The 20,886-nt window shown below is 45.7% G+C and overlaps 1 protein-coding gene across 5 annotated transcripts in view; it reads left to right on the forward strand.

Moving 5' to 3' along the window:
- si:ch211-278j3.3 (E3 ubiquitin-protein ligase RNF19A) overlaps window positions 1–20,886 on the forward strand; it is a 210,066-nt gene that overhangs the window by 179,852 nt on the left and 9,328 nt on the right. For all 5 annotated transcript variants that reach the window (XM_046299100.1, XM_046299098.1, XM_046299102.1 and 2 more), the window contains exons 4-7: window positions 76–281; window positions 5,555–5,702; window positions 14,613–14,775; window positions 15,651–15,765. In XM_046299100.1, the coding sequence (XP_046155056.1) occupies window positions 76–281; window positions 5,555–5,702; window positions 14,613–14,775; window positions 15,651–15,765 (632 nt within the window). The remainder of the gene's footprint in view (window positions 1–75; window positions 282–5,554; window positions 5,703–14,612; window positions 14,776–15,650; window positions 15,766–20,886) is intronic.

Raw genomic sequence — 20,886 nt, forward strand, 5'->3', positions numbered from 1 at the left:
CTCTGTGTCTCCTCAGCAAGGCAGTGGTAATATACTGTCTTAAATGATCTCTTCTGTTCTCCTCTCTGTCTCCAGCTTTGCAGTGATAGCGTATGGCTGTGCTGAGTGTCCTAAGCTAAGCTGCGGGCGTGAGGGCTGCGACACAGAGTTCTGCTACCACTGTCGGCAGCTGTGGCACCCCGACCAGACGTGTGACCAGGCTCGACGCCAGCGAGCACGCCACACTTCCGGGGGAAATGATGCCTCCACACTATACGTCTTCAACGAGGAGCCTGGAGGAGGTTGGGGAGACACAGGGACACAGATAGTATATTTACATGTACTTAGTCCTATACATACAGTACATGGCCAAAAGTATGTGGACACCTACTCATCAAATATCTCATTCCATGGGCATTAATATGGAGTTGGTCCCCCTTTGATGCTATAACAGCCTCCACTCTTCTGGGAAGGCTTTCCACTAGATGTTGGAACATTGCTGCTATAACAGCCTCCACTCTTCTGGGAAGGCTTTCCACTAGATGTTGGAACATTGCTGCTATAACAGCCTCCACTCTTCTGGGAAGGCATTCCACTAGATGTTGGAACATTGCTGCTATAAACAGCCTCCACTCTTCTGGGAAGGCTTTCCACTAGATGTTGGAACATTGCTGCTATAACAGCCTCCACTCTTCTGGGAAGGCTTTCCACTAGATGTTGGAACATTGCTGCTATAAACAGCCTCCGCTCTTCTGGGAAGGCTTTCCACTAGATGTTGGAACATTGCTGCTATAACAGCCTCCACTCTTCTGGGAAGGCTTTCCACTAGATGTTGGAACATTGCTGCTATAAACAGCCTCCACTCTTCTGGGAAGGCTTTCCACTAGATGTTGGAACATTGCTGCTATAACAGCCTCCACTCTTCTGGGAAGGCTTTCCACTAGATGTTGAGGACATAGCTGCTATAAACAGCCTCCACTCTTCTGGGAAGGCTTTCCACTAGATGTTGGAACATTGCTGCTATAACAGCCTCCACTCTTCTGGGAAGGCTTTCCACTAGATGTTGGAACATTGCTGCAGGGATTTGCTTCCGTTCTGCCACAAGAGCATTAGTGAGATCAGGCACTGATTTTGGGCGATTAAGCCTGGCTCGCAGTCTGCGTTCCAATTTTTTCCAAAGGTTTTCGAAGGGGTTGAGGTTAGGGCTCTGTGCAGGCCAGTCAAGTTCTACCACACTGATCTCGACAAACCATTTCTGTATGGACCTCGCTTTGTGCATGGGGGCATTGTCATGCTGAAACAGGAATGGGCCTTCCCCAAACTGTTGCCACAAAGTTGGAAGCACAGAATCGTCTACAATGTAATTGTATGCTGTCGTGTTAAGATTTCCCTTCAATGGAACTTAGGGGACTAGCCTCATCCACCAAACTTTACAGTGACACTATGCATTTAAAAAAGATATATATATAACCAGGTAGGCCAGTTGAGAACAAGCTCTCATTTACAACTGCGACCTGGCCAAGATAAAGCAAAGCATTGCGACAAACAACAACACAGAGTTACACATAAACAAATGTACAGTCAATAACACAAAATAAAAGAAAAATAGAAAAATCGATGTACAGTGTGCAAATGTAGAAGAGTAGGGAGGTAGGCAATAGCTCAGTTGGTAGAGCATGGCGCTTGTAACGCCAGGGTAGTGGGTTCGATTCCCGGGACCACCCATACGTAGAATGTATGCACACATGACTGTAAGTCGCTTTGGATAAAAGCGTCTGCTAAATGGCATATATTATATTATATATATATTATATATTATTATATATTATAAATAGGCCCAAGAGGCTAAATGACTTAAATGTAAATGTAGGCGAAAATAATTACAATTTAGCATTAATACTGGAGTGATAGATGTGCAGATACTGGGGTGCAGGAGGTTAAGTAATAATATGGGGCTGAGGTAGTTGGGTGTGCTATTTACAGATTGGCTATCTACAGGTATAGTGATCGGTAAGCTGCTCTGACAGCTGATTCTCAAAATTAGACGGCAATATGAGTCTCCAGCATCAGAGATTTTTGCAATTCGTTCCAGTCATTGGCGGCAGAGAACTGGAAGGAAAGGTGGCCAAAGGAAGTGTTGGCTTTGGGGATGACTAGTTCAGTATACCTGCTGGAGCGTGTGCTACGGGTGGGTGTTGCTATGGTGACCAGTGAGCTGTGAAAAGGCAGGGCTTTACTTATAGATGACCTGGAGCCAGTTGGTTTGGCGACGGATATGTAGCGAGGGCCAGCCAACGAGAGCATACAGGTCACAGTGGTGGGTAGTATATGGGGCTTTGGTGATAAACGGATGGTACTGTGATAGACTACATCCAGTTTGCTGAGTAGAGGGTTGAGGGCTAATTTGTAGATGACATCGCCGAAGTCAAGGATCGATAGGATAGTCAGTGAGTGAAGGAGGCTTTCTTGAGAAATAGGAAGCCGATTCTAGATTTAATTTTGGATTGGAGATGGTTAATGTGAGTCTGGAAGGAGAGTTTTTACAGTCTAACCAAACACCTAGGTATTTGTAGTTGTCCACGTATTCTAGGTCAGAACCGTCCAGAGTAGTGATGCTAGTCGGGCGGGATAGTGCGGGCAGCAATCTGTTGAAGAGCATGCACTTATTTTACTAGCATTTAAAAGCTAGTAAGCATTTTGTTAGCACAGTGTCCAAAGAAGGGCCAGATGTATACAGAATGGTGTCGTCTGCGTAGAGGTGGATCAAAGAATCACCAGCAGCAAGAGCGACATCATTGATATATACAGAGAAGGGAGTCGGCCCGAGAATTGAACCCTGTGGAACCCCCATAGAGACTGCCAGAGGTCCGGACAACAGGCCCTCCAATTTGACACACTGAACTCTGTCTGAGAAGTAGTTGGTGAACCAGGCGAGGCAGTCATTCGAGAAGCCAAAGCTTCAGCTAGTCTGCTGATAAGAATGCGGTGATTGACAGAGTCGAAAGCCTTGGCCAGGTTGATGAAGACTGCTTAGAATACGTTGACAATTCTAAGCGTGGCTGAGGTGCACCCACGACCAGCTCGGAAACCAGATTGCATAGTGGAGAAGGTACGGTGGGATTCGAAATGTTCGATGATCTGTTTTTTAACTTGACTTTCAAATATTTTAGAAAGGCAGGGCAGGATGGATATAGGTCTATAATAGTTTGGGTCTAGAGTGTCTCCCCCTTTGAAGAGGGGGATGACCGCGGCAGCTTTCCAATCTTTGGGGATTTCAGACGATAAAAAAGAGAGGTTGAATAGGCTCGTAATAGGGGTTGCAACAATTTCTGCTATTATTTTAGAAAGAGAGGGTCCAGATTGTCTAGTCCAGCATTGGGGCAGGTAGCGTTCTCCTGGCATCCGCCAAACCCAGATTTGTCTGTCGGACTGCCAAATGGGGAAGAGTGATTCAAAACTCCAGAGAATGCATTTTCACTGCTCCAGAGTCCAATACACCACTCCTGCCGACGCTTGGCATTGCGCATGGTGATCTTAGGCTTGTTTGCGGCTGCTCGGCCATGGAAACCCATTTCATGGAGTTCCTGACGAAGTGCTGACGTTGCTTCCAGAGGCAGTTTGGAACTCGGTAGTGAGTGTTGCAACCGAGGACAGACGATTTTTACGCGCTGCTCGCTTCAGCACTCACTGGTGCCGTTCTGTGAGCTTGTGTGGCCTACCACTTCCCGGCTGAGCCGTTGTTGCTCCTAGACATTTCCACTTCACAATAGCAGCACTTACTGTTGACCGGGGCAGCTCTAGCAGGGCAGCAATTTGCCAAACTGACTTGTTGGAAAGATGGCATCCTATGGCAGTGCCACATTGAAAGTCACTGAGCTCTTCAGTTAGGCCAGTCTACTGCCAATGTTTGTCTATGGAGATTGCATGGCTGTGTTTTATACACCTGTCAGCAATGTGTTTGTCTGAAATTGCCGAATCCTCTAATTTGAAGTGCGTCCACATACTTTTGTACATAGAGGGTAGTACATACTGCTCACGTACTAGTCATGATACAGCACATTGTACGGAGAAGGTAGTCTGACAGGGATACACCCATAATATTCAGACTGTTCAGACGCTTCCTACTGTTCCTGCTGTTCAGACTGTTCCTGCTGTTCAGACTGTTCCTGCTGTTCAGACTGTTCCTGCTGTTCAGACTGTTGTTGCTGTTCAGACTGTTGTTGCTGTTCAGATTGTTTGTTCTGCTTAGACTGTTCAGACTGTTCCTGCTGTTCAGACTGTTCCTGCTGTTCAGACTGTTCCTGCTGTTCAGACTGTTCCTGCTGTTCAGACTGTTCCTGCTGTTCAGACTGTTACTGTTCATTTACATTTACATTTAAGTCATTTAGCAGACGCTCTTATCCAGAGCGACTTACAAATTGTTCAGATTGTTTGTTCTGCTTCTGCTGTTCAGACTGTTCCTGCTGTTCAGACTGTTCCTGCTGTTCAGACTGTTCCTGCTGTTCAGACTGTTCCTGCTGTTCAGACTGTTCCTGCTGTTCAGACTGTTCCTGCTGTTCAGACTGTTCCTACTGTTCAGACTGTTCCTACTGTTCCTGCTGTTCAGACTGTTCCTGCTGTTCAGACTGTTCCTGCTGTTCAGACTGTTCCTGCTGTTCAGACTGTTCCTGCTGTTCAGACTGTTCCTGCTGTTCAGACTGTTCCTGCTGTTCAGACTGTTCCTGCTGTTCAGACTGTTCCTGCTGTTCAGACTGTTCCTGCTGTTCAGACTGTTCCTGCTGTTCAGACTGTTCCTGCTGTTCAGACTGTTCCTGCTGTTCAGACTGTTCCTGCTGTTCAGACTGTTCCTGCTGTTCAGACTGTTCCTGCTGTTCAGACTGTTCCTGCTGTTCAGACTGTTCCTGCTGTTCAGACTGTTCCTGCTGTTCAGACTGTTCCTGCTGTTCAGACTGTTCCTGCTGTTCAGACTGTTCCTGCTGTTCAGACTGTTCCTGCTGTTCAGACTGTTCCTGCTGTTCAGACTGTTCCTGCTGTTCAGACTGTTCCTGCTGTTCAGACTGTTCCTGCTGTTCAGACTGTTCCTGCTGTTCAGACTGTTCCTGCTGTTCAGACTGTTCCTGCTGTCCAGACTGTTCAGACTGTTCCTGCTGTTCAGACTGTTTCTACTTTCCCTATTTTTAATGCACTTCCTATTGTTCATACTGTTCCTGCTGTTCCGACTGTTCAGATTGTTCCTATAGGTTACACTGTTCCTATAGGTTACACTGTTCCTATAGGTTACACTGTTCCTATAGGTTACACTGTTCCTATAGGAACAGCTATAGGTTAGACTGTTCCTATAGGTTACACTGTTCAGATTTGTTCTACTGTTGAGGCTGTTCAGACTCTTCCTGCTGTTCAGACTGTTCAGACATACAGTATGTAGTCAGTCATAGTACCTTACACACACATGGTAGTCAGACATCCTGTATGTAGCTAGTCGTAGTACATACATAGTCTTCTTCTTCTTTACGTACTGCCGTAGTTGTCTGTCCTTCCATGTCTCTCTGTCTCACACCTGTGTGTCTCCTTCCAGAGTCGGAGGAGATCAAGGCGTGTCCTCGTTGTGGGGCCTACATCATGAAGACCAACGATGGCAGCTGCAACCGGATGAACTGTACCGTGTGCGCCTGTCAGTTCTGCTGGCTGTGTATGCAAGAGATCACCGATGTGCACTACCTCAGGTAGCTATAGCCACTGTTACTAACGGTGACCACTACCTCATGTAGCTTAGCCACTGTTACTAACGGTGACCACTACCTCATGTAGCTTAGTCACTGTTACTAACGGTGACCACTACCTCATGTAGCTTAGTCACTGTTACTAACGGTGACCACTACCTCATGTAGCTTAGTCACTGTTACTAACGGTGACCACTACCTCATGTAGCTTAGTCACTGTTACTAACGGTGACCACTACCTCATGTAGCTTAGCCACTGTTACTAACGGTGACCACTACCTCATGTAGCTTAGCCACTGTTACTAACAGTGACCACTACCTCATGTAGCTTAGTCACTGTTACTAACTGTTACCACTACCCCATGTAGCTTAGCCACTGTTACTAACTGTTACCACTACCTCATGTAGCTTAGCCACTGTTACTAACTGTTACCACTACCTCATGTAGCTTAGTCACTGTTACTAACGGTGACCACTACCTCATGTAGCTTAGTCACTGTTACTAACGGTGACCACTACCTCATGTAGCTTAGCCACTGTTACTAACTGTTACCACTACCTCATGTAGCTTAGCCACTGTTACTAACTGTTACCACTACCTCATGTAGCTTAGCCACTGTTACTAACGGTGACCACTACCTCATGTAGCTTAGCCACTGTTACTAACGGTGACCACAACCTCATGTAGCTTAGCCACTGTTACTAACGGTGACCACTACCTCATGTAGCTTAGCCACTGTTACTAACGGTTACCACTACCTCATGTAGCTTAGCCACTGTTACTAACGGTGACCACTACCTCAAGTAGCTTAGCCACTGTTACTAACGGTTACCACTACCTCATGTAGCTTAGCCACTGTTACTAACGGTGACCACTACCTCAAGTAGCTTAGCCACTGTTACTAACGGTGACCACTACCTCATGTAGCTTAGCCACTGTTACTAACGGTGACCACTACCTCAAGTAGCTTAGCCACTGTTACTAACTGTTACCACTACCTCATGTAGCTTAGCCACTGTTACTAACGGTGACCACTACCTCAAGTAGCTTAGCCACTGTTACTGTTACCACTACCTCATGTAGCTTAGCCACTGTTACTAATGGTGACCACTACCTCAAGTAGCCACTGTTACTAACTGTTACCACTAGCCACTGTTACTAACGGTGACCACTACCTCATGTAGCTTAGCCACTGTTACTAACGGTGACCACTACCTCATGTAGCTTAGCCACTGTTACTAACGGTGACCACTACCTCAAGTAGCTTAGCCACTGTTACTAACTGTTACCACTACCTCATGTAGCTTAGCCACTGTTACTAACTGTTACCACTACCTCATGTAGCTTAGCCACTGTTACTAACGGTGACCACTACCTCATGTAGCTTAGCCACTGTTACTAACGGTGACCACTACCTCATGTAGCTTAGCCACTGTTACTGTTACCACTACCTCATGTAGCTTAGCCACTGTTACTAATGGTGACCACTACCTCATGTAGCTTAGCCACTGTTACTGTTACCACTACCTCATGTAGCTTAGCCACTGTTACTAACGGTGACCACTACCTCATGTAGCTTAGCCACTGTTACTAACGGTGACCACTACCTTATGTAGCTTAGCCATTGTTACTAACGGTGACCACTACCTCATGTAGCTTAGCCACTGTTACTAACGGTGACCACTACCTCAAGTAGCTTAGCCACTGTTACTAACGGTGACCACTACCTCAAGTAGCTTAGCCACTGTTACTAACTGTTACCACTACCTCATGTAGCTTAGCCACTGTTACTAACTGTTACCACTACCTCATGTAGCTTAGCCACTGTTACTAACGGTGACCACTACCTCATGTAGCTTAGCCACTGTTACTAACGGTGACCACTACCTCATGTAGCTTAGCCACTGTTACTGTTACCACTACCTCATGTAGCTTAGCCACTGTTACTAACGGTGACCACTACCTCATGTAGCTTAGCCACTGTTACTAACGGTGACCACTACCTCATGTAGCTTAGCCACTGTTACTAACGGTGACCACTACCTCATGTAGCTTAGCCACTGTTACTAACTGTTACCACTACCTCATGTAGCTTAGCCACTGTTACTAACGGTGACCACTACCTCATGTAGCTTAGCCACTGTTACTAACGGTGACCACTACCTTATGTAGCTTAGCCATTGTTACTAACTTAGTGACCACTACCTCATGTAGCTTAGCCACTGTTACTATGTAGCTTAGCCACTGTGACCACTACCTCATGTAGCTTAGCCACTGTTACTAACTGTTACCACTACCTCATGTAGCTTAGCCACTGTTACTAACAGTGACCACTACCTCATGTAGCTTAGTCACTGTTACTAACTGTTACCACTACCTCATGTAGCTTAGCCACTGTTACTAACTGTTACCACTACCTCATGTAGCTTAGCCACTGTTACTAACGGTGACCACTACCTCAAGTAGCTTAGCCACTGTTACTAACGGTGACCACTACCTCATGTAGCTTAGCCACTGTTACTGTTACCACTACCTCATGTAGCTTAGCCACTGTTACTAACTGTTACCACTACCTCATGTAGCTTAGCCACTGTTACTAACTGTTACCACTACCTCATGTAGCTTAGCCACTGTTACTAACGGTGACCACTACCTCATGTAGCTTAGCCACTGTTACTGTTACCACTACCTCATGTAGCTTAGCCACTGTTACTAACTGTTACCACTACCTCATGTAGCTTAGCCACTGTTACTAACTGTTACCACTACCTCATGTAGCTTAGCCACTGTTACTAACTGTTACCACTACCTCATGTAGCTTAGTCACTGTTACTAACGGTGACCACTACCTCATGTAGATTAGCCACTGTTACTAACTGTTACCACTACCTCATGTAGCTTAGTCACTGTTACTAACGGTGACCACTACCTCATGTAGCTTAGCCACTCTCAATTATGTTTTCCGCTAATGGAACATTCGTGCTTATAAATCAAATCAAATCAAATCAAATTATAGCCTACTACCACGTGCGCATTGCCACCTCTTACAATGTGAAGAAATAACCTAACAGTTTATCAACATTAAAAGCTAAACGTTCTTATTTGATGCTAGTGGTTGTATTAATTTGGGATCTATCGCATCCCACAACTGTCCCAGACTATGTTTGTAGTATTTATTTCTCGCACAGAATGGAATAGGTCGACTTTTTGTACGATAGTAGATTGACATAGGCTAGGGCTTTTGCTTTACGTTAGTCCTACTCATCTTATTGGCTGACAAAGTAAATGTGGACAGTCCCTTCCAATATCTTCAATATGCACCTCGGAATTGGATAAGAACGCGCAGAGTGGCATCCCTGATGTGTCTGTCTTCACTTGTAGCCTGCGAGAAAGACCCGATCACGTGACTAACGGAGAGACGCTTCAGATTGCGCAGCAGGGCACAACGCAGCACTCCGGGATGCAAAAGGGAATGTTTCCAGAGGACATTTCTACAAAAAGTATGATCTTTGTCCCCATGTGCAGTTGCAAACTGTAGTCTGGCTTTTTTATGGTGGTTTTGGAGCAGTAGCTTCTTCCTTGCTGAACGGCCTTTCAGGTTGTGTCAATATAGGACTCGTTTTACTGTGGATATAGATACTTTTGTACCGGTTTCCTCCGTGATCTTCACAAGGTCCTTTGCTAATGTTCTGGGATTGATTTTCACTTTTCACACCAAAGTACGTTCATCGCTGGGAGACAGAACGTGTCTCCTTCCTGAGCGATATGACAGCTGCGTTGTCCCATGGTGTTTATACTTGCGTACTATTGTTTGTACAGATGAATGTGGTACCTTGCTCCCAAGGATGAACCAGACTTGTGGAGGTCTACAATATTTTGTTCTGAGGTCTTGGCTGATTTCTTTTGAGTTTCCAATGATGTCAAGCAAAGAGGCACTGAGTTTGAAGGTAAGCTTTGAAATACATCCACAGGAACACATCCAATTGACTCAAATGATGTTAATTAGCCTACCAGAAGCTTCTAAAGTCATCATTTTCTGTAATTTTGTAAGCTGTTTAAAGGCACAGTCAACTTAGTGTATGTAAACTTCTAACCCACTGGAATTGTGATACAGTGAATTATAAGTGAAATAATCTCTGTGTAAACAATTGTAGGAAAAATTACTTGTGTCATGCACAAGGTAGATGTCCTAACCGACTTGCCAAAACTGTAGTTTGTTAACAAGACATTTGTGAAGTGGTTGAAAAACGAGTTTTAATGACTCCAACCTAAGTGTATGTGTGGCCACCAGCTGCATTTAAACCTCAACTGTATTTCTTTATTTAGCGATCAACACAGAATAGCCACATGCGAGCCCTCCCTCAAATCGTTTGGAGAAAATATTTATATATATATTTTTTTTAGCTTTGATCAATTGTTTTCTTCATACTATAAAATAATATAAAATAACGCCACGGAATTATAAGCCAATCTTGTCTGCTAAATGAACTAGTGTAGCCCACAGCCATATGGCACAGCCAGATCAGGACCTAACATGAGGACAACTAAATGAACTAGTGTAGCCCACAGCCAGATCAGGGCCTAACATAAGGACAACTAAATGAACTAGTGTAGCCCACAGCCATATGGCACAGCCAGATCAGGACCTAACATAAGGACAACTAAATGAACTAGTGTAGCCCACAGCCAGATCAGGGCCTAACATAAGGACAACTAAATGAACTAGTGTAGCCCACAGCCATATGGCACAGCCAGATCAGGACCTAACATAAGGACAACTAAATGAACTAGTGTAGCCCACAGCCAGATCAGGGCCTAACATAAGGACAACTAAATGAACTAGTGTAGCCCACAGCCATATGGCACAGCCAGATCAGGACCTAACATGAGGACAACTAAATGAACTAGTGAAAACAAATTATAGTATATTATATAGTATATTAATAGATTGCTTTTTACAAATAATGTTTTGTTGCATTTAACTACCGAAAATGCTGTTATCGAGATAATAATTTCCAGTATTTATGCTGCAGTAGTTTATGTGTCGGGGGGCTAGGGTCAGTTTGTTTATCTGGAGTACTTCTCCTGTCCTATTCGGTGTCCTGTGTGAATCTAAGTGTGCGTTCTCTAATTCTCTCCTTCTCTCTTTCTTTCTCTCTCTCGGAGGACCTGAGCCCTAGGACCATGCCCCAGGACTACCTGACATGATGACTCCTTGCTGTCCCCAGTCCACCTGGCCATGCTGCTGCTCCAGTTTCAACTGGCCTGGGCCCTAGGACCATGTCCCAGGACTACCTGACATGAGGACTCCTTGCTGTCCCCAGTCCACCTGGCCATGCTCCTGCTCCAGTTTCAACTGACCTGAGCCCTAGGACTGTGCCCCAGGACTACCTGACATGATGGCTCCTTGCTGTCCCCAGTCCACCTGACTGTGCTGCTGCTCCAGTTTCAACTGTTCTGCCTTATTATTATTTGACCATGCTGGTCATTTATGAACATTTGAACATCTTGGTCATGTTCTGTTATAATCTCTACCCGGCACAGCCAGAAGAGGACTGGCCACCCCACATAGCCCGGTTCCTCTCTAGGTTTCTTCCTAGGTTTGGCCTTTCTAGGGAGTTTTTCCTAGCCACCGTGCTTTTACACCTGCATTGTTTGCTGTTTGGGGTTTTAGGCTGGGTTTCTGTACAGCACTTTGAGATATCAGCTGATGTACGAAGGGCTATATAAATTTTGATTTGATTTGATTTTGATTTGATTTGACTAGTGTAGCCCACAGCCATATGGCACAGCCAGATCAGGACCTAACATGAGGACAGGACCTAACATGAGGACAGGACCTAACATGAGGACAGGACCTAACATGAGGACAGGGCCTAACATGAGGACAGGGCCTAACATGAGGACAGGGCCTAACATGAGGACAGGGCCTAACATGAGGACAGGGCCTAACATGAGGACAGGGCCTAACATGAGGACAGGGCCTAACATGAGGACAGGGCCTAACATGAGGACAGGGCCTAACATGAGGACAGGGCCTAACATGAGGACAGGGCCTAACATGAGGACAGGGCCTAACATGAGGACAGGGCCTAACATGAGGACAGGACCTAACATGAGGACAGGGCCTAACATGAGGACAACTCAGACTATGTTATTCTGTTCTTCTGAAATAGACTACATTTTCTTCCTATCATGTTTCTTTAAATCAAATAAAATAATTTTTATTTATAAAGCCCTTCGTACATTAGCTGATATCTCAAAGTGCTGTACAGAAACCCAGCCTAAAACCCCAAACAACAAGCAATGCAGGTGTAGAAGCACGGTGGCTAGGAAAAACTCCCTAGAAAGGCCAAAACCTAGGAAGAAACCTAGAGAGGAACCAGGTGGGGTGGCCAGTCCTCTTCTGGCTGTGCCGGGTGGAGATTATAACAGAACATGGCCAAGATGTTCAAATGTTCATAAATGACCAGCATGGTCAAATAATAACAAGGCAGAACAGTTTAAACTGGAGCAGCAGCACAGTCAGGTGGACCGGGGACAGCAAGGAGTCATCATGTCAGGTAGTCCTGGGGCATGGTCCTAGGGCTCAGGTCCTCCGAGAGAGAGAAAGAAAGAGAGAATTAGAGAGAGCATATGTGGGGTGGCCCGTCCTCTTCTGGCTGTGCCGGGTGGAGATTATAACAGAACATGGCCAAGATGTTCAAATGTTCATAAATGACCAGCATGGTCGAATAATAGTAAGGCAGAACAGTTGAAACTGGAGCAGCAGCACAGTCAGGTGGACTGGGGACAGCAAGGAGTCATCATGTCAGGTAGTCCTGGGACATGGTCCTAGGGCCCAGGCCAGTTGAAACTGGTGCAGCAGCATGGCCAGGTGGACTGGGGACAGCAAGGAGTCATCATGTCAGGTAGTCCTGGGACATGGTCCTAGGGCTCAGGTCAGTTGAAACTGGTGCAGCAGCATGGCCAGGTGGACTGGGGACAGCAAGGAGTCATCATGTCAGGTAGTCCTGGGGCATGGTCCTAGGGCTCAAGTCCTCCGAGAGAGAGAAAGAAAGAGAGAATTAGAGAGAGCATATGTGGGGTGGCCCGTCCTCTTCTGGCTGTGCCGGGTGGAGATTATAACAGAACATGGCCAAGATGTTCAAATGTTCATAAATGACCAGCATGGTCGAATAATAGTAAGGCAGAACAGTTGAAACTGGAGCAGCAGCACAGTCAGGTGGACTGGGACAGCAAGGAGTCATCATGTCAGGTAGTCCTGGGACATGGTCCTAGGGCCCAGGCCAGTTGAAACTGGTGCAGGAGCATGGCCAGGTGGACTGGGGACAGCAAGGAGTCATCATGTCAGGTAGTCCTGAGGCATGGTCCAAGGGCTCAGGTCCTCCGAGAGAGAGAAAGAAAGAAGGAGAGAATTAGAGAACGCACACTTAGATTCACACAGGACACCGAATAGGACAGGAGAAGTACTCCAGATATAACAAACTGACCCTAGCCCCCCGACACAAACTACTGCAGCATAAATACTGGAGGCTGAGACAGGAGGGGACAGGAGACACTGTGGCCCCATCCGAGGACCTGTCTAAAATAAATCATGGATTCATTGTGAAGATTTTTTTTTAAATAGCGTGTAGACTGTGTGTGGAAGCCAGGAGTTACTAAATGTGTTTATGTTAATTAACGGTCAATTGCCCGTGAGACAGACAGTTATTTGTTTGACAATCACCGGCTGACGAAATTTCATGACCTCCACAGCCCTAGTCATGACTCATGACTGCTGGTGTGGCGGTAATACGGTCACCGCAACAGCCCTAGTTACCGCTACCTCAGGTAGCTATAGACACTGTTACTAGCGGTTACCACTACCTCAGGTAGCTATAGACACTGTTACTAGCGGTCACCATTACCTCAGGTAGCTATAGACACTGTTACTAACGGTTATCACTACTTCAGGTAGCTATAGACACGGTTACTAACGATTACCACTACCTCAGGTAGCTATAGACACTGTTACAAACGGTTACCACTACCTCGGGTAGCTATAGACACTGTTACTAACGGTTACCACTACCTCAGGTAGCTATAGACACTGTTACTAACGGTTACCACTACCTCAGGTAGCTATAGACACGGTTACTAACGGTTACCACTACCTCAGGTAGCTATAGACACTGTTACTAACGGTTACCACTACATCAGGTAGCTATAGACACTGTTACTAACGGTTACCACTACCTCGGGTAGCTATAGACACTGTTACTAACGGTTACCACTACCTCGGGTAGCTATAGACACTGTTACTAACGGTTACCACTACCTCAGGTAGCTATAGACACTGTTACTAACGGTTACCACTACCTCAGGTAGCTATAGACACTGTTACTAACGGTTATCAGCTGTTGTATATAGATTCCCTTTGACTATGGACCCTATTCTATCACATGGGACACAGGCAGACGGGACACAGATACATAAAGAGAAATGTAACCAAAGAGACAGACTTAACAGGCTCAACTCAAAGGTACTATCATGTCCATTTAGGTCAGACTGACAAAGCTTATGGGATTTTAAAGACTTAATTTGTCAAATTTTGGAAAACCATAATTCCACTTTGACATTATGGGCTATTGTGTGTACTCCGGTGACACAACAACTCAATGTCATCCATTTTAAATTCAGGCTGTAACAACAACAAAATGTGGAAAAAGTTGAAGGGTGTAAATACTTTCTGAAGGTACTGTATATGGAACATAATCTCACGAATGCATTGCAGTCCCTCAGGTTGTACATTCTAGTCCGTCCTCTAAGCTCCTCTTCCTGTCTCTCATCCTCTTCCTGCAGTCCCTCAGGTTGTACATTCTAGTCCGTCCTCTAAGCTCCTCTTCCTGTCTCTCGTCCTCTTCCTGCAGTCCCTCAGGTTGTACGTTCTGGGGGAAGAAGCCGTGGTCTCAGACCCGGAAGGTGCTGTGGCAGGTGGGCATGCTGCTCGGCGCCCCAGTAATCATCTCTCTCATCGCTGGCATCGCCATCCCCGTCATCATAGTGGGCATTCCCATCTACATGGGCCGCAAGGTACGAGGACACGTTGGCCCCTAACCTTAACCCATCTACATGGGCCGCAAGGTACGAGGACACGTTGGCCCCTAACCTTAACCCATCTACATGGGCCGCAAGGTACGAGGACACGTTGGCCCCTAACCTTAACCCATCTACATGGGCCGCAAGGTACGAGGACACATACCTTAACCCATCTACATGAGGACACGTTGGCCCCTAACCTTAACCCATCTACATGGGCCGCAAGGTACGAGGGCACGTTGACCCCTAACCTTAACCCATCTACATGGGCCGCAAGGTACGAGGACACGTTGACCCCTAACCTTAACCCATCTACATGGGCCGCAAGGTACGAGGACACATTGACCCCTAACCTTAACCCATCTACATGGGCCGCAAGGTACGAGGACACGTTGACCCCTAACCTTAACCCATCTACATGGGCCGCAAGGTACGAGGACACGTTGACCCCTAACCTTAACCCATCTACATGGGCCGCAAGGTACGAGGACACGTTGACCCCTAACCTTAACCCATCTACATGGGCCGCAAGGTACGATGACACGTTGAACCCTAACCTTAACCCATCTACATGGGCCGAAAGATAGGAGGACATATTAACCCTTAACCCTAGCCCCTAACCCAGCTACATGTGCTGAAATATAGGACCTTGTCTTATACAGAGAGAAAAAGAATATCCGCTCACTGTAAAGTCTCATGTCTGCTCGTTTTCTGCTCTCTAGTGATATTTTAATAAAGCTATAGGTGACACAAATACAACAATTCAACCATTTATTCTGAATTGAAATTGTAAAAAAATTAAAATACTAATGATGCCATATATGATCATGTCAGCCATTTTGACATCATGAGTTCTTCTCCCCCCCCAGGTCCACGGACGCTGTAAGAAGAACAATATCTCAGGTAGTAAACATTACCTAACGGTGGCCAGCGGCGTCATGATGTCCGTGTTCGTGGCGCCTGTCATAGCTGCTGTCACTGTGGGTAAGGACAGCGACAAACAACTAGAACACAAACAAAAATAACACAAACAACAAGAACACCTCTCCATCTTGTCCACTAAAACGTAAGAGTTAGGCCGGAATTTACAGGGCGACTTGCACTTCCTGATTTGGCCTTGTTTTTCATGAATACTCATTAATAAATGCTAGCGGACACGACTGAAGGCAAATGACAGTTGTCTTGAGGTTGTGGTTTGAAGTGGGTGTTTCTTGGCTTTATATTTGCCATTCAATCACAACAAACAGTCCCAGTCGTGAGTACAGCAAGATCATTTAAGCTAGCTGTGGTATGGAGAAAAACTAAGTTTTGAAGTTGAGGACTTCTCCCCTCCTGACAGACTTGCCATCTCAAGATTGTCAGCTCATTCGGTACTATGTTGGCTTAACCTTGTGCTGACCTTGTGTTTTGCCAAGCTGACAACAGCTAGCTAGCATAGCTTTGTGATAGGCTAGCCAGCTGCAGCTATCAAATCAAAATCAAATCTAAATGTATTTGTCACATACACATGGTTTGCAGATGTTAATGCGGGTGTAGCGAAATGCTTTGTGCTTCTAGTTCCGACAGTGCAGCAATACCTTACAAGTAATCTAACAATTCCACAGCAACTAACAAATCTAAGTAAAGGAATGGAATAAGAATATATACATATAAATATATGGATGAGCGATGGAGGAGGAGTGTAGGCAAGATGTAATAGATGGTATAAAATACAGTATATACACATTAGATGAGTAATGCAAGATATGTAAACATTATTAAAGAGGCATTATTAATGTGACTAGTGATCAATTTATTAAAGTGGCCAATGATTTCACGATATCTAGCTGACAGCAGCTAGCTAGCGTAGCTTGGTGATAGCTGCAGCTAGCTGTCCTATCTAGCTGACAGCAGCTAGCTAGCGTAGCTTGTTGATAGCTGGAGCTTTTTCAGTCAAATCCGTTATGGCAAGAAATCAAGAGCCAGTGTCTGGACTGTGTTTCACAAGACACTCGTTCTACAACGCTTTGCTACGAAAGTAGCTTGCAACTTAGCTTCAACGTTTCATCATGTCGTGTACTATATTCAGGGGCGGCAGGGTAGCCTAGTGGTTAGAGTGTAGAGGCGGCAGGGTAGCCTAGTGGTTAGAGTGGAGAGGCGGCAGGGTAGCCTAGTGGTTAGAGTGGAGAGGCGGCAGGGTAGCCTAGTGGTTAGAGTGGAGAGGCAGCAGGGTAGCCTAGTGGTTAGACTCTAACCGCCTCTACACTCTAGAGTGGGCGGTAAGCAAATTGGAGTGGGTCTAGGGTGTCAGGTAGGGTGGAGGTGATATGGTCCTTGACTAGTCTCTCAAAGCACTTCATGATGACGGAGGTGAGTGCTACGGGGCAGGGCGGTAGTCATTTAGCTCAGTTACCTTAGCTTTCTTGGGAACAGGAACAATGGTGGCCCTCTTGAAGCATGTGGGAACAGCAGACTGGTATAGGGATTGATTGAATATGTCCGTAAACACACCGGCCAGCTGGTCTGCGCATGCTCTGAGGGCGCGGCTGGGGATGCCGTCTGGGCCTGCAGCCTTGTGAGGGTTAACACGTTTAAATGTCTTACTCACCTCGGCTGCAGTGAAGGAGAGTCCGCATGTTTTCGTTGCAGGCCGTGTCAGTGGCACTGTATTGTCCTCAAAGCGGGCAAAAAAGTTATTTAGTCTGCCTGGGAGCAAGACATCCTGGTCCGTGACTGGGCTGGGTTTCTTCTTGTAGTCCGTGATTGACTGTAGACCCTGCCACATGCGTCTTGTGTCTGAGCCGTTGAATTGAGATTCTACTTTGTCTCTGTACTGACGCTTAGCTTGTTTGATAGCCTTGCGGAGGGAATAGCTGCACTGTTTGTATTCGGTCATGTTACCAGTCACCTTGCCCTGATTTAAAAGCAGTGGTTCGCGCTTTCAGTTTCACGCGAATGCTGCCATCAATCCACGGTTTCTGGTTAGGGAATATGTTAATCGTTGCTATGAGATAATATTTGCAGTTAAAGTCAATCATCTGTTTAATAGTGTTACTTATCACACTGTGGTGTTAGAATGGTACATGCAGTCCTTTGGGAAAAACTACTTCCTGGACAGTGGAATAGCAATAAAGCAGTAATAGAAGTAATCCCAAATGGCACCCTATTCCATATGAGTCCTGGTCCAAAGTAGTGCACTACATAGGGTGCCATTTGGGACTCAGAGGACATTGATGTCTTACTGGGTCAGAGATGGGTGAAGATCGAATATGTCTTTCTGTGAGAGAGATTTTTTTTCACTTTTGTGTATTATCAACATTACTTGCTTTGGCAATGTTAACATATGTTTCCCATGCCAATAAAGCCCCTTGAATTGAATTGAGATGCTTCCTGGTCCAAAGCCATAAGTTTGACTCTACCAGAGAGAGGCCCGAGCACACACACACACACACACTCCATTGGTCAACTGGCTATGTCCTCATATGGTTCTCCTCTCAATCTGAGAAAAGAGCTGACGAGCACAAGAAACACACACACACAGAATAGCCCTGGAATTTCCTTAGAATAGCTTTGGAATAGCCTTGGAGTAGACCTGGGATAGCCTTGGAGTAGACCTGGAATAGCCTTGGAGTAGACCTGGAATAGCCTTGGAGTAGACCTGGAATAGCCTTGGAATAGCCTTGGAATAAACCTGGAATAGCCTTGGAGTAGACCTGGAATAGACCTGGAATAGCCCTGGAGTAGACCTGGAGTAGACCTGGAATAGACCTGGAATAGCCTTGGAATAAACCTGGAATAGCCTTGGAATAGACCTTGAATAGCCCTGGAATAGCCTTGGAATAAACCTTGAATAGCCCTGGAATAGCCTTGGAATAAACCTGGAATAGCCTTGGAGTAAACCTGAAATAGACCTGGAATAGCCTTGGAGTAGACCTGGAGTAGACCTGGAGTAGACCTGGAGTAGACCTGGAGTAGACCTGGAGTAGACCTGGAGTAGACCTGGAGTAGCCTTGGAATAGACCTGGAATAGACCTGGAATAGACCTGGAATAGACCTGGAATAGTACTGGAATATCCTTGGAATAGTACTGGAATAGACCTGGAATAGTCTTGGAATAGACCTGGAGTAGACCTGGAATAGACCTTACTCCTTACTCTCTTTGATGACTTGTAATTTCATAACAAGTCTGTCTCTGGCAGAAGCCTGGGTTCAAATAGTATTTAGGTTTCTTTCAAATCCTTAACCTGTGCCTGGTGAATCTTTGACATGCAATAGTCCCAAAAGTGCAAACGCCACCCATCTGGCACTACAGGCATGCTCAATCAAATGAATTGCAAATACTATTTGAACCCAGGTCTTTCTCTGCCAGAAGCCTGGGGCATGTGAGCTTACTGCAGCCTCCCTGGTTTGTGCATGTGTGCCCTGCCTGACCCTGCCGCCTCTGAAGTGTCACTACCATCACCACACTGTTGAACTGAAGGCTGGGACTCAGCACATTAGCCTCTCCCTCTTCCTACACACACATCCCCCTCTCCATCCATTCATCTCTCCATCTGAAAGGACTTGTCTGTTCTTGTGGGCTTCAGCTTTGACCCCTCTTTTTTTATATCCCTCTTTCTCCTCCTTGTCTCTCTTCCTCTTTCTCCTTCTCTCTCTCTCCCCCGTCCCTCTTTCTCTCTCTCTTTCCTTCTTTTTCCTCCTTGTCTCTCTCACTCCTCTCTCTCTCCTCCTTCCCTCTTTCTCTCTCTCTTTCCCTCTTTTTCCTCCTTGTCTCTCCTTCTCTCGGTCTCCCCCGTCCCTCTTTCTCTCGATCTTTCTCTCTCTCTCTCTCTCTCTCTCTCTCTCTCTCTCTCTCTTTCTCTCTCTCTTTCTCTCTCTCTTTCTCTTTCTCTCTTTCTCTTTCTCTCTTTCTCTTTCTTTCTTTCTCTTTCTCTCTTTCTCTCTCTTTCTCTCTCTCTCTTTCTCTCTCTCTCTCTTTCTCTCTCTCTCTCTTTCTCTCTCTCTCTCTCTCTCTCTCTTTCTCTCTTTCTCTTTCTCTCTCTCTCTCTTTCTCTCTCTCTCTCTTTCTCTCTCTCTCTCTTTCTCTCTCTCTCTCTCTCTCTCTCTTTCTCTCTCTCTCTCTCTCTCTCAATTCAATTCAAGGGCTTTATTGACATGGGAAACATGTGTTAACATTGCCAAAGCAAGTGAGGTAGACAACATACAAAGTGAATATATAAAATGAAAAACAACAAAAATGAACAGTAAACATTACACATACAGAAGTTTCAAAACAGTAGAGACATTACAAATGTCATATTATAGATATATATATATATATATACAATGTACAAATAGTTAAAGGACACAAGATAGAATAAATAAGCATAAATATGGGTTGTATTTACAATGGTGTTTGTTCTTCACTGGTTGCCCTTTTCTCGTGGCAACAGGTCTCTCTCCTTCTCTCTCTCTCCTCCTTCCCTCTTTCTCTCTCTCCTTCTCTGTCTCCTCATCCCTCTCTCTCTTTCCCTCTTTCTCCTCCGTGTGTCTCTCTCTCTCTCTCTCTCTCTCTCCGTCCCTCTTTCTCTCTCCCTTTTCATCTTTCTCCTGGTCTCACCGACATTTCTGACTGGGTTTCATGTTTTACAGGAAGCCTTTTTTAACCTGATGTAAAGTTGATACTAGGTTAGATGTACTGGGAGGAGGAAGAGAAAGACTAGCTTGCAATGTCAGTCCTGTTTCCATTTTTGTTACGTTAACCCAGTCATCTGTGGGAGAGAGAGATATGGGTGAAGATAGATGTCTTGGGGCGTCAGGTAGCATAGTGGTCAGAGCGTTGGGCCAGTAACCAAAAGGTTGCTAGATCGAATCCCCGGGCTGACAAGGTAACAATCCATCGTTCTGTCCCTGAACAAGGTAGTTTAACCCACTGTTCCCCACTAGACCGTCATTGTAAATAAGATTTTTTTTCTTAACTGTCTTGCCTAGTTAAATAAAGGTTGAATAAATAAATATAAATCTCTGCGTACTCTTAGTTGTTCTCGCCCCTTCACTCTAACCACTAGGCTACCCTGTCCCCTCTACACTCTAACCACTAGGCTACCCTGCCTCCTCTACACTCTAACCACTAGGCTACCCTGTCCC

This window comes from Oncorhynchus gorbuscha, linkage group LG14, assembly GCF_021184085.1.
Source record: "Oncorhynchus gorbuscha isolate QuinsamMale2020 ecotype Even-year linkage group LG14, OgorEven_v1.0, whole genome shotgun sequence".
Taxonomy (NCBI): domain Eukaryota; kingdom Metazoa; phylum Chordata; class Actinopteri; order Salmoniformes; family Salmonidae; genus Oncorhynchus; species Oncorhynchus gorbuscha.